General features: G+C 50.4%; 5 protein-coding genes across 5 annotated transcripts; all 5 read right to left on the bottom strand.

Annotated features, from left to right (window-relative positions):
- Positions 1–359: 359 nt before the first annotated feature.
- On the bottom strand, positions 360–3056 carry TEOVI_000774600 (Putative Phosphatase/Protein of unknown function DUF89, putative; the record flags this gene model as incomplete). The annotated part of the gene is made up of 1 exon (XM_067222173.1): positions 360–3056. One exon carries the CDS (start codon positions 3054–3056, stop codon positions 360–362), a length of 2697 nt encoding a protein of 898 aa, XP_067078274.1.
- A 563-nt stretch (positions 3057–3619) lies between these two features.
- On the bottom strand, positions 3620–5794 carry TEOVI_000774500 (uncharacterized protein; the record flags this gene model as incomplete). Its single annotated transcript, XM_067222172.1, has 1 exon — positions 3620–5794. The coding sequence occupies one exon, from the start codon at positions 5792–5794 to the stop codon at positions 3620–3622; it is 2175 nt and encodes a 724-aa protein (XP_067078273.1).
- A 767-nt stretch (positions 5795–6561) lies between these two features.
- On the bottom strand, positions 6562–10116 carry TEOVI_000774400 (uncharacterized protein; the record flags this gene model as incomplete). Its single annotated transcript, XM_067222171.1, has 1 exon — positions 6562–10116. One exon carries the CDS (start codon positions 10114–10116, stop codon positions 6562–6564), a length of 3555 nt encoding a protein of 1184 aa, XP_067078272.1.
- Positions 10117–10908: 792 nt separating this feature from the next.
- On the bottom strand, positions 10909–11403 carry TEOVI_000774300 (60S ribosomal protein L23a; the record flags this gene model as incomplete). The annotated part of the gene is made up of 1 exon (XM_067222170.1): positions 10909–11403. The coding sequence occupies one exon, from the start codon at positions 11401–11403 to the stop codon at positions 10909–10911; it is 495 nt and encodes a 164-aa protein (XP_067078271.1).
- Positions 11404–12061: 658 nt separating this feature from the next.
- Positions 12062–12925, bottom strand: TEOVI_000774200 (deoxyuridine triphosphatase, putative; the record flags this gene model as incomplete). The annotated part of the gene is made up of 1 exon (XM_067222169.1): positions 12062–12925. One exon carries the CDS (start codon positions 12923–12925, stop codon positions 12062–12064), a length of 864 nt encoding a protein of 287 aa, XP_067078270.1.
- Between the last annotated feature and the right edge of the window lie 213 nt (positions 12926–13138).

Here is a 13138-nt window from a genome sequence, read left to right as displayed (position 1 = left end):
AAAAAAAAAAATGAAAGGCGGGAATGTACCATCCGCCCGCTACGCGCACCATCACAGGAACTAACAAGGAGAAATAAAGGGAGAGACGACCAACCCAACGCCGCTAGCAGTTAATGGAGTATACATAACTCCTTAAGACCACAAGGTCCATCATGATTAATTGGACTGAATTAATGGGGGAAATCCTGCTTCTTGCTACACAAACTTATATGGATGCACGCAACAATTAAAGAACCCAGAAACAGATATTGTTTGCCCCATATATTGCCAATCCTCCCTACCCTTTTAACCACCCTTCCCTCACCTGGTTTACCCAGTATTATTCATGCATACCAATTGGCATCTGATTGCATTACGTATCAGTGACTCTCTCCGGTGGCAATTAAAACAACCCCAAAACTGCCGGACGTTCTCCACTTCGGGTCACTGGAGTCAAGTTTGTCCTGTTTCTGGAACGGTACTCCCACGCAGAGCTCACTCTTTATGGTGCGTATCGCGCACACTGGAACGGTTAGCACAGGCCAAAAGGCAGACACAATGTTCTCAAAGCTCGGCGCCACCGCCGTGCTCTCGTCCCCACTACACGGAGTGTCAGCAAGCAGAGTTGAGGCAACAGATGGAGAAGTGCGCTCGCATGGCTTTATTGTCGACATGAATGATCGGTTGTCCCAGTGTCGGTCGCCAATAAGGCGTCGGAAATTCAAATCACCCTTAAATATGACGAGAGCAGAATGTCCCGCGTACAACCTGCGAGGAAACAGTTCACGACTTGATGATGGGTACTCTCCTTGAGTCTCCTCGCTTGCCGATACACGCTGGCTAAAGAAAAATGAGTTGCACACGTGGGGTGGCATTTCGCGGTACTCACAAGGTTGAGTCCAAAACGGATCGGCATCAATACAAATTCTGCCGCTGCTGAAACCCTCACGAAGCGCCTTCACAAAAGGTATGAGAATTCTCGTGAGATCAACATCTTGTTTTGAGCACTCTTCCAACTCGTTCAGGAGAAAATCAAAATCTGGTGGTGTTACATCTGACACATAGTACGGAATGCTCTTTACGTGGAGCACGACACGCAGAGATGGGTGATGATTGAGAAGCCATAAAGTAAAGATGAGGTCAGCCACACATTCAACTCCGACGTTGTCCATCACAATATTAACGGTGCGACTTCTGGTCGTACCACCGCTTGTTGTGGGCTCGTCTCGAACGATTCGGCGCACAACCTTAGCAATCTCTTCGAGTTGGTTTCCCACAATACGTTCATCCTGCCCCCTTGCTGCCGTTGACTCCGCTGCACGCAACTCTTCAACTTTGCTCCACTTCTCCGAACCCTTCGCTTCGCCAATATGTGATGTCACCTGTAGCCCCTCCAACGTAAACATAGAGAGGTCAATGGCATTGCCCCATAGCATCCAGCGCAAGAGTACAGTGATAAATTCCTCATTCGTCTCCCATGGAATGCAAGCGAGCATCGGACATATTTTCGGACGCAGGAATTTGTGGATTACCTCGCGCTTCTCTCGCAGAAAGAAATCACGATACGATTGGAAGTGGTCATGCCGTTTGACGAGTGAATCACCACCCATGATTTCGTAATAACTCTTCGACTTGTCGCGTAGGACCACGCTGTCTCCAACCCTGAGTAACTCCCCGTTCTGTTTACTGTTCCAGGCAAGCCTGGCAGGGTTAAAGAACTGAAGTGGGGTGGAACCGCTCGCTTGTATCTCCGCGACAGAGGAAGCACCGGACCCCTGGGCTTTTAAAGGAGTGCAAGTGGCATAAGGTGTCACAAGGTTTGGCATCAGGGTACTCTTGTCCTCTGATACGCTAGGGGGGTTAGCCTTCCCCAGCAACATATACTGCGCAAACACGTTGTAAAAATATATCTCTCCCTGCAACCAAGGAAGTTGTCCCCACCTGGGGACGGCAGGTGCTTTGCTGTGCTCCCCAATCTGATGGGCCGCATGGTCAAACTCTACCGTCGAGGCGTATGCCTGCAACCAAGGGGAAACCACGCTCTGACCAGGGAGCGACGGCACCGGCCCGTTTTGCTTAGTATCCTCGATCAGCACGTCCATCAGACGCCGGCCTTCGGGACTAACCTCTGCCGCATTGTCCGCAAGCGTGCGACTGAGCACCTGCGGCATGCGAGTTGATAACGTAACCGCACGAAACTCGTGGGGACCTACGTCTTTGAATCGCACGAGTGTTGGAAGCCGCAGCCCCGGAGACATTAGTTGTTTCAAGCATGACAGCATTTCCTTTGCATTCTCCCACAGCCCAACCCTGCAACACCCACTGGTGTAGCTGGGGTCTGCAAGGGCTTTGTGGATGGAGAAATTACGACGTGCCAGTATGCAGTCTCTTGGCCGAAGTGCGTTCAACACGGGACAGTAATCGTTTTCACCATCACCAACAAAAATGACGGTTGGGTCAATAAGTCGAGTGCTGTGAAGTAAGCGAGCAATGATGAGGCTTTTGCACATGTTTGGGTGATCGCGGTCAGCGCAGCTTCGACAATCGTGCCCCGTGGGCTCATACCACGTAACACGACACTTACGATCGCCTTCACCATCCCCGTTATTTACTTCATGAAAGGGGTTACTGTGTATCTGAGAGATGGACTCCCGTGCGAAAGAAAGATGGTGGTCAATGGTGGCTTCAATGAAGAGATGATTCGCGTCACTCGCAAATGCAATTTCCACATCGGGGAAGGAGTTTCCACCACCCTCGCCACCCACCACCCTTGCGTGTCCTTGCGCAAGAAAGCGGAACACATCGGGCATGTCCTTGTCCATTTCGATGCCCTCTATCACGGCGTCCTCGAGTTGCTGCTTTGTAAAGGGAGCCACGACGGCATCACACACATTAGTCCACTGTATTTTCCCCTCTTCACTCCGAAGAAGCTCCTCCCTGAACTTTTCACGACCTAAACACTGTGGTACCGCATCGTCGCTGTTGCAGTCCACAACAGTGTGATCAAAGTCGAACACTACGAGAAAGGACTGTCTCCCATATGGGTTGCCTGAAACTTGGTTCTGTACCAGGCTCATTACCGATTTCACTCCTTCCCCTAGTAGTTCTGACTTCTTTAGTTGTTTTTTCTTCGCCCTCGGCTTCACGCTCTCTTTGTATTTTCCAATACCTCCTTACTCCTTTTCGTTCTGCCGACTTTTTTTAGCTGCTGGAAAACTTTTTGTCGCTTACTTCTCACCCCAACGTACTTTCTTTCAGTTTAAGCTTCGCACTTTCTTTGAGGCAGTGGATGCAGCTCAGGCACTTCTTCACTGCCGACTCCGTACGGTATTCCCTCCTTCGGTTATGGCTGGCTTCACTCCCCAAGCGACCATCACGTTTCACCGACGCGAATAACAACCAGAAACGCGCGGAACGGCCAGTTGTTCGGACAAGGAAGAAAATAACAAAGGAAAACAAAAAAGGAATATTATCGGGTGGCAATAGCAACATCCGACATAAAAGAGGCGGGAGGTATGGAAAATAGAACCCCGTGGCTTCACACTAGGTAGTGGGAATAGCAATAATAATGACTACTTAACTCCGCGCGCTCAAATCATATCTATGAGAAGCACACACATATACACATACCAAAAAAGCACTATGCAACCGGCTGGTCTAACCTGAGCTGGCCGGTACGCCTCAAACGGCAGTTGTGACAGAGAAAGCACCCTCCCGCAATGTCACGCTGCGTGGGGCACACACACGACTGGTGGAACAGAAGAAAACAGCCGGCGCATTCGAGAACCCCATCAGTCTCACGAAGCCGTGGAACGTAAGGCACGACGGACAGTAATCCGTCGACGTTCAGCGAAGCAGTTGCACACCCATACGCGCCAACAGTCTCCTGTGTATTGTGTGGACAGCAGGGATACGACAACGCGTCGTCTTCGTTAACATCACCACACCGAAGCAACAAGCAGCGCATTGCCGCCTCACCGTCCATACCACCAATGAGCGCGGCACGACAAGCTTCAACAGGGTAGGTGCTCCTCACCTCGTCCACGAGTTCGCGCAAGGTTGGCAAAGTGGGATTGGTTCTCCCGATACAGGTCTCAGCACCACCCCCTGAATTCTGCGCCCCCGCTGCAAGTCCCAAGGTGCCCGAAGTATTACATTGTCCAACCGTACCTCTCGCAACGAGCTCATAGGATTTTTCATGCAACTCTTTCGATAGGGCCCGAAGCACTTCGCATGCTAAGGGACCACCACCATGTGCTGCCTCGCCCGGTGGGGTCTTTTCTACTGGCATGCATTTCATTTCCTCCCAGGACCTATGATCCTTCTCCCCCTGCACTCCCCCAACGGTTCCCCCAGTTGGGCGTGCCAGCGCAGAAATGTAGAGTGTAGGTCTTTCCCGCACGAGATCGTCACACACCAGGCACACCACATCGCCCCTCGAGGCTGCCTTGACAACACGACAACAGTAGTGCAGCACGCGACTATCAATCGCTGATGCGGGGTCGCCGCTCGCAGAAAGGAGCCACAGACCAGCCACAAGCAACCGTTTCCACAGGTACTCCGCAGTTACCATCTGAGGGGGGAGAGGCAAAAGCGATTGCGGGCAAGCGCGGGCGGGATGAAGAAAGTGTGCGGGTGATGAAAATAACATCGTGGAATTTCCATCCAGCGAACCGCTAAACGATACGGGGAAAAACCGGGAGTCTAATGATGTAGCTGCGCCGGTTGGTAGAATACCCCCCTCAACACTAGCGCATTCCAATGGTGAAAACAGGAGTGGGTTCCGCAAACACCGCTGCAGTCGACTATAGTATAGCGCTGAGCGGGTCGTATCTATGGCGTCAGCCAACGCTGGTAGACTGATCGGTGAGGCGAAAATAGGAGTGGTTTCTATACCATTTGTATTTCTTGGGGAAACCAATGACCCCAACGATGCAGGATATGCAAGAGGTAACAGCGTAGAGGGAGCATCAAAGTTCTCCTCGTCATCCGCATCATCCCCTAGCTTAAGTAAATTTGGGTGGGCGTGCACGCCGCTACTGGTACTTGTTGTTCCATTTCCGGACGATAAGTGATGCGAAATGGGGCAACCCCTCATCATCAGAGTGTCTTCCAATTGAGCAACTAATTTCGTGCCATCGTCTTCAGATTCGCGCGTGACAATAACAGCTTGAAGCTTCTTTGCATTAGGTACGGTGAGACGGAAATACGCAAAGGCTACTTGTAGGGCAAGTTGGGGCCCCAATGTGGTTTCATGCGTTTTGCTTTTCTCTTCTCGTCCACGCTTACGGTACGAACCATGATTTGTTGTGGAGTCCCTTGTTGGCTCGGACCTCTGCCCAGTGACCACCGCAGCACCTTCAGGAACCGAAGCCGCGGCTGGCCGTTCTACTGGCGACTTTGATAGTGCCAAATTCAGTGCTGTTGTCGATGAACCAACCTGTAAATGGGCGGTGCGAGCAATGAAGTGAAGGACCTCCTTCAACTTCACAATCATTGGAATAGGGGAAAGAAAACGTAATACAGGCTGTTTTGGTCGCAATAAATGGGCCCAATCGGTGAGTTTCGCCCAGAGCGCAGGCTGGAGTGAGGCCACAGAGGCTAGTACACAATAAGCCGCATCCTCTGTCTGATCATCCGATAGTTTTTCTTTCCTCGCTCGACAAAGACGATACATTAACATGGCTTGATGTCGTAACGCCTCTGCCGCCGCAGTAAGGAGGCGCTTTTGGTTGGGTGCTTGCTGTGGTGCGCCAGCGCACACGATTTGTTGGATGATAGCGGAACAGCGACCTTGTATAATGTCATCTTCCATTCCGTATTATTGCAAAAGGAAGTAGCAGTAGGTGAACGTTGCCACCTTCCCCTTTAGGTCATCGTACAAGATGGAGAAAGTGGGGAAGCGCATGTTAAAATAAGCGACAAAGAATAAGTGTTTACGAAGGAAGAAGCATATTCAGTCCGCTCATTGGTCAGCCCAGTTACTATAAAAGAAAGAGGGTTGGAGCAAGCAAACGAAACAAGACAAATGTAATCACTCAATGGCACAAAAACAACAACAATGAAATGGACAGTTAAGGCAAAATAAAAACTGGAATTTAAAAAAAAAACTCCGCTTTCCCCTTTAAATTAAGCCTGCGGTAAACGTAGAAAATGGAAATGTGGAGATACCGTTCGGATATCAACAAACATTTCATTCGTTTACCTTAGTTTCATTCTATATATCCAGAGACCGATGACCAGACTACACTTCGAAGTGATGAAAACATGGGCGTACACGTAAGCAGTATTTATCACCAGCGCTGTACCGTCAGCTCAAATCAGTTTACCCCACGCACACCCACAGCTCCATTCTCACTACGCTGTTTTCCTCACGTTCTTTGTCACAGAAGGGCGCACCAGACCCCCAACACTTTTTCAAAATCCCCTCATGAATACTTCCACGAAGACACCTCCTTATTAAACTGGAACCTCCACATGTTGCTAGGTCACTCCGAACCTCTTGAGACGGTTCATTCCTCTGAAGTCACTTTGGTGTGTCCAAGCCCTCCCATGCTGGGTACTAAGGAGGACGACCAACGATCAATTTTCGCTGTTTACTAGAGTGGATCTATCAGCACTATTTCCCGAGCTCGCATTCGCGCACAAAGCAGAATCTGATTGGTCGGCGAGATGCGTCGCAGCTAGCCCTGCTGTCAGCAACTTGCCATTAGGAGTATTTCGTATGCTTTTGGTAGCTTCTGATTGGTGAAAATCGGTTCTCATCCGCTCAAGTGCAGCAAGGTGATTATCGACCCACCCGTCACACACTCGAGGGCGAAGGGACCGAGGAGTGCCAGGGCCTTCGCGATCCGAACGGTAGCCAGGACGCACCGAGAGCTGCTGTTGTGGGCCAAACATGGTCCTTTTTTCGTTGTGGGCTCGGGCACCTTCAGATGCAGCAGTGCTTAAACTCCTATCGGTGATGGCTGCACTGAATTCCCCGGCTCCACATGCGCGGCCCCCCGACGATTCTGCCGTGTTAGAAGGACTACCAACGTTGCAGCGTCCCACGGAATTCAAAGAACTACCCCCTCCCCCCATAACCACCTGGTTGTCATCGTTCATATCTATAACCGTCATTATTCCCCCACAGTTGTTCACCGGCGAGAAACCTGGTGAAGAGCCATCTGCATTAGTGGGGGGTGGGTCCACCCTCTCAGATTGCTTTCTTTGCTTGACAGTTTCCTCACTTGTCAGGGTCTTGACCTGGGTTTTTGCACACGAAACAGCCTCTTGCTTTGGTTGTGCGGCAGCTTCATGGTTTGCTGACACCCCCTCGGTTGCTGTGTGGAGTAACTTTCCGTTGGGGTGTACCGATGTGGAATTACTTGGGAGCGCCAAACCAGGGACCAGTCCCTGTGCAGCAGAAGTTGAGGAAGTGTTGGTAACGCTTGGTTTTGTTGCGGCGTTGCGCACCTGCTGGGGTGTCCGAGCCCTTGCGGAGAGTCGAAGCAACGAATTGGCCGCCATATTGGGAAGCGATGTGTCACTGTCACCTGACTGACGCTCCGGCCGTACGGCTTGAGTAGACCGCAACAGTTCCCTATCCGCTGACTCTCGATGCAGCGTCACTGCGGTGGCACCCACTCTTGTTGGTGATCTGCTTGCCAGTGGCCTTCCAAGTCCCTTGGTCAACGGTGATGACGCCGTCCTCGGGGTATTTTTAAGTTTCTCTGATGCTTCTATGCGATTGGCGGTCCTAGCGAAGGGTATATCGAGAAAACAGCCCTTCAGCTGCGATTCATCTGTACGTTCGATGGAATTTGCCCTCTTTGGACTATCCGTTTTATTCCTCGAAGACGTTGGAGTCTTCACACCAACCCGATGCACCACTGACGACACATTTGGCCTCGCGCTTCCGCAACGATGTGAGGAAGATGAATGCGTACGGGTAACTGACTGTCTGCAAATGGTGCGCAACGGTCGCTTCTCCTTACTTAAACCCCCCAACCCAGATACAATTAAGCTCGACGTCGCCGTGCCCGCGCTTCCATTACCAGTTATACCAGAAAGCACACCATCCTTCGCCTTGGAGGAAGTGAAACTCGAAAAGATTTGCTGCCTTCTTTCACCCAAAGGAGTAGCCCTTCTCACTGCATCCCTTAAAGGTCTTGGAGTTCCACATATGGACCTCGTTGATGAGGATGTTAGCGTCCTCTCTTTTGAGCCCTCTTTAGAAGTCGGTCGCGTACCACTGCATGATTTGGGCCTCGTTTTCTCTGACTTACTGGACGGTGCCTGCATCAGCATTTGCCGAAGGAATTCAAAACCCTCAGATCCCACGGGGAGTTCGTCTAGCCGCTCGGCCGTTAGCTCGTACAGAACTAAAAACTGACGAAGCTTTTCCTCTCGCTCAGCAAGGGCCCGCTCACGCTCGGCGAGCGTCGGCAACTTCACGTCTCCAACCAATAGTGGAGCTTCGGAAGAATCGCGTACGTGAGAAGATTCGTGACCACGACTTGGCTTAGCGGTTGCTTTTTCCCTCCCCGAAGAGCTGTATTCATCACTTTTATCTTTGAGCCGCCTGTTATTTCTCCGGCTGTCAGCGGTTCCATCTAAGCTCCGACCATAGAGAATGGCAGCTACGAGCTGCGCATTTCGTTCCTCCACAACGGTGCGTAGCAGGCAAAGATGTGTTCGGAGCCTGACCACCTGTAGCTGAGCAAAGCGGTGAGCTAACGCCGTTGCGTCAGTCCTGGAAGTGTTAGCACCACCCTCTTCCACAGAAACCATGCGCTGGGCAACAAAAAGCAACTCAACACAGCCTCCCGCCTCCGACTGTCCACGTCGTCGCTTCATCTCTTCAACAACCTTCAAAACAACACTGCCGGCAGCTACAATGTCACGCCTCTGGGACTCAGCCACTGTATGTGGGTCATCAGGGAAATGAGCAAAAAGCGATCGCGGCGGCGTAGTAAGCATAAAGAAGGCACGATGGGCTGGAGTTGCGCCTGTTATGGCCCAGTGCCGTTCGCTGGCAGCTGCCCACATGTGAAACCGCTGGCCCACAGGAATTTCGGAACTTCCCTCCTGCTCCCCAGACATCAACGCCTCAGCTGCAGCCACACCAGGATCATTCTCCCCTGGAATCGCGAAACAGAGTATGTCAGCAGGTGTCAACTCACCGCAATAGTGAAACCCCCCTGCATGCACGACTGCCAGAGCAGAAACCAGCGAGCAGAGTAACCGCCACAAGATGTCGTCGCTCCACTGTGAAAAGAAATCCGCCGCCACACCCGAACCGTACTTGGGGCCCCCATTGCCGTCGGTGAAGATACAACTCGGTAAACAGCCCTCCATGTACGCCAAAAGAGTTAATCCAACTTTTGTGCGATTTTTAATGCTGAGAGCATTGTGAGGAGGTGGTACAATTCCACATATGCCAGTAGCCTTGGCAACGGCAGCAAAACGTTCGAGCACCGTCATTCCAGATCGCTCTGAGGGCGAAGATGGAACAGAACCCCCACGAAACAGGCGCTGCTCAGGAGATGAGTAGAAAAAACAGTATGGCACGACTCTTGTCCTATCTGCAGAACACAACTCACCGTGGGGGCCCAACATATCTTCCTCATCCAATGGTGTTGGCGACACGGAAACTACGTGGGGAAGCGCAAAAGCAGACGCAAGAAAAGCCGTTGGGTCCACTGGATGTGTTGCACGCGTGAGACAATCGACGTCGAACATGGAACTGTCAAGAGAAGAAGCGCTACTACCAACGCGTTTCTGCTCTGTCTGATGACTTAACAACAGCCACTCTATGGCACGCCGCAGCCGACGACTGAGGCGACAGTATGCCTCAAATTGGACAAGAAAACGTGAGTGAAATGCCACGGAGCCGCTGACGGGAACAATGCGCACAACACTCAGTTCCCTATCCCCTTCACTGGTGCCCGAGCAAGCGGGAATAAGGTCAAGGGTAGAATCTATGCTCGCTGGCCCCTCGTGGTCGCCTGTGAACCGTCCCCCACGCGTTTCAGTAACTGTTGCGCTCTTACACATTGTCAGTCCAGCAGAACTGCGAGGTGTCACAGAGGGCACTTCTGCTAGGAAAGTAGAGTCACTCTCGAATGTGTGGATAATAGATAGTCGCTCCATCAGTGATACAACAGTTGCAAATGTATAAATTGATTTATGGATGTATTTTCCGTATGCTTCTTTTATAGATGCTTCCTTTCTATCAACGTGCCCTTAATCTGTGAGCGCGTTACCGCTTTCCCTCCGTACACGACCGCCCCAACGGAAACGATGGAACTTGCCTGAGCGATGAGTGAAAGCCACCAGAGTGGAAACAACCACTCGAAACAACTTCCAAAACTTGAGTTGATTGGAAAGAAAACCAACCAACAGAAGTAAAAATGACAAAAACAAAAACAAAACAACAACAATAATAATAACAGTAACTATAATTATGGTAGACAACTATAACCTTCTGGTAACGACCTCACCCACTGTTTAGAGAAAATGCTATATACCCTATTACCTTCTAAAGGAACCTTGCCGCTGTGCAGATACATATATACGCGCATCGAAAAAATCCAGAAAGAAAAGAAATAAAGCAAACGCATTTTGAATAGAACACCACGCCGGCAAGCAATCTCAAGAGCACAAATGGAAGCGGAAATAAGAAAAAGAAGGAGAGGAGAAGCATTACCTCATTCCCTCACCCCCGCCCCAGTACCCACTCAGACAGCTGAAACACAACTTTTATTTATTTTTATTTTCAGATGAGAATTCAAAAAAAACCAAATAAAAACATAAACGACAGTTCGTGGCTGTTTCTCTTTCATCCCCTCCTACCATACGGTGCAAAATACTGAAGGAATCGTATCCACACAGTACCATACAAAGTTGCTTGAGGAAGTAAGAAACCCCTACAGATCCACCACACTAAACAAGACCCATCTTGTTTGCCGTGTCGAGCGCATCGTATGACGCAGACAGGCGAATATAGGCCTTCTTCAAGCCGTCAGGTCGAATGAGTGTGTTCACCTTCACCGTCTTAACCTGATACAATTTGCGGATCGCCTTCTTGATCTCAGTCTTGTTAGCACGAGAATCCACAATGAAGGTTAGGGTGTTGTTCTCCTCAATCTTCTTCATCGCCTTGTCAGTGGTGAGGGGGTAGCGGATGATCCGGAACGCGTCCCACTTATTCTTAATGGCACTTACGTTGCTGCTGGGTTTCACGGTCGCGGGCCTGCGGTACGTGTGCGGGCGGCGAAACTGCGGACGGGTGTATGCCTTGCGTTTCGTTACCTTCACCACTTTCGTGGGTTTCGCAGCAGCAGCAGGCGCACCCTTCTTGGCCACCTTTTTCGAAACAGCGCTCTTGGGCGCACTGTTCTTCTTCGAAGCAGCAGCAGAAGCAGCTTTAGCGGGCATCGTTCGCTCCTTTATTTTCTACGATCTGCTGTCCCTTTTCTTTACTCCCCACACCTTGGGTAAGCCGGCACCCCCCAAAAAAAAAAATTTCCTCGTACAAATTTAAAATTGGTAAAGAGGGTAGAAGAGGACAGTGTAGCAGAGACGAAGTAAAGAGAAAGATGCGACAAATTCAGAAGCCCGTCAACTGGTGCGTGTGTCACACACAGTTTTTGTTTGCGATAGATCATTTGCCCCATGTGCGGTGATAGTTGGAGGTAGTACAGCCACCTTAGTATTCGGTCAGAACGACCACTTCGTCTCCTTTTGCCTCCTCCTCCTTTTCAAGCCTTGCTCAAGTATGCGATGTGGGTAGACCCCTCACTACAAATAAGCTGAATGAACTTCGCCAAATCTCCCGCGGCAACCCACACCCGTGCTCACAATGGGCGAAAGCACCGGTAGTGATGGTCGTTATTCAACTCTTTTCGAAGACCCCAGCGCGTGTGTGGAAAACAACGCACCTAATATTCCGTATCTCACGTCTATTTACTATCACCACCATTGTTATCAATCCCCTCACACTTAGTGATTTGTTACGCCACGTTACATCCGTCTATACTTTTAACAATAATGGGGTGACTCGGTAGCTCAATCATGGTTTCTCTACGGGAAGCGCTTACGACTTTAGCCAGTGCCCAATGTTTAACCGCTCCTCCTTCGGGGTACCAAAGGCATCATAAACGCGGTGCATGATGTCATCCCATTTTGTTTTGTAATTCCCTTCGTTAGTCACGTCGTCAAGGGAAAACGGAGATATGCACCCATGGAGTAGCTCATTGTCCTCCACGCCTTTTTGCACCTTTACGTACGTGCCATCTTTGTAGCCCTTCATCTGACGGATACCGTTGAGTGTATGTTTCGCCACATAATAGGCAACGAGGTTGAAACCAATATCGTCCGCAGCTGCGATAACGGCTGATGTCACGAGTTGGAATCGTTGAAGGCTGGCTAGTCGAATAATGTTCTGAAAACTTGCTAGTGCGTTATTTGTATCAGAGAGGGGGAAGAACATAAAGTCCGCCAGGTCACACTCGTCAGCAGACACGGGCGCTGAAAGAGAGGAACCTGGGGTTTCGACGCATGCCACATATTCTGCTCCCCCTGCTGCGGGCAGCGCACGAGGTTGGTCAAAGTAGCACCAATGCTTCCCTGATTCTCCATTCGAGCCTGCCTCGGCTTTGTGGACCGCCCCCGAGTTTTCGTCACTCACCTGCATGGCACCCGACAAGGAAAAATGCAGAATGTCCGTGAGCTCAATCTTCACATTTTGTAGGTCTGGTTGGGCCTTCACATTCTTCCACCACTTCCACGGATAAGAGTCGAGTAATTCCGCAGCTTCCATAGTAATAGCCAGTGACCAGTCACCCGGTCGCCGCAACTGCCTCCAATTCTTGTCAACTACGGTGTTGAGGCCGTCCTGAAGTTCAGCGAGTGACCGCAAAATCAACGGTGAAAGTGACACTCTGCGGGCGTTCTTCATCGGGACAAACTTTTATATCTAATGATGACTTTGTTTGTAAGTTGGAAACAGTAATTCTATTTTTCTAAAGTGTGTCGCTTCGCTCTCCTTCGGGAATAATCCCCTTATTCCCTCGCTTATCTTGGGAAAACGCACGGGGGTAACGAAGTGTGACAATAAGGCAAAACAAAAAGATAAAGCAAAACACATACAACGGCGTACACGGCACACATA

The sequence above is a fragment of the Trypanosoma equiperdum genome, assembly GCF_001457755.1.
Source record: "Trypanosoma equiperdum strain OVI genome assembly, contig: ctg_1577, whole genome shotgun sequence".
Classification (NCBI taxonomy): domain Eukaryota; phylum Euglenozoa; class Kinetoplastea; order Trypanosomatida; family Trypanosomatidae; genus Trypanosoma; species Trypanosoma equiperdum.
Note: the sequence above shows the minus strand (reverse complement) of the source record. Positions and strands in the feature narration are given on the sequence as shown.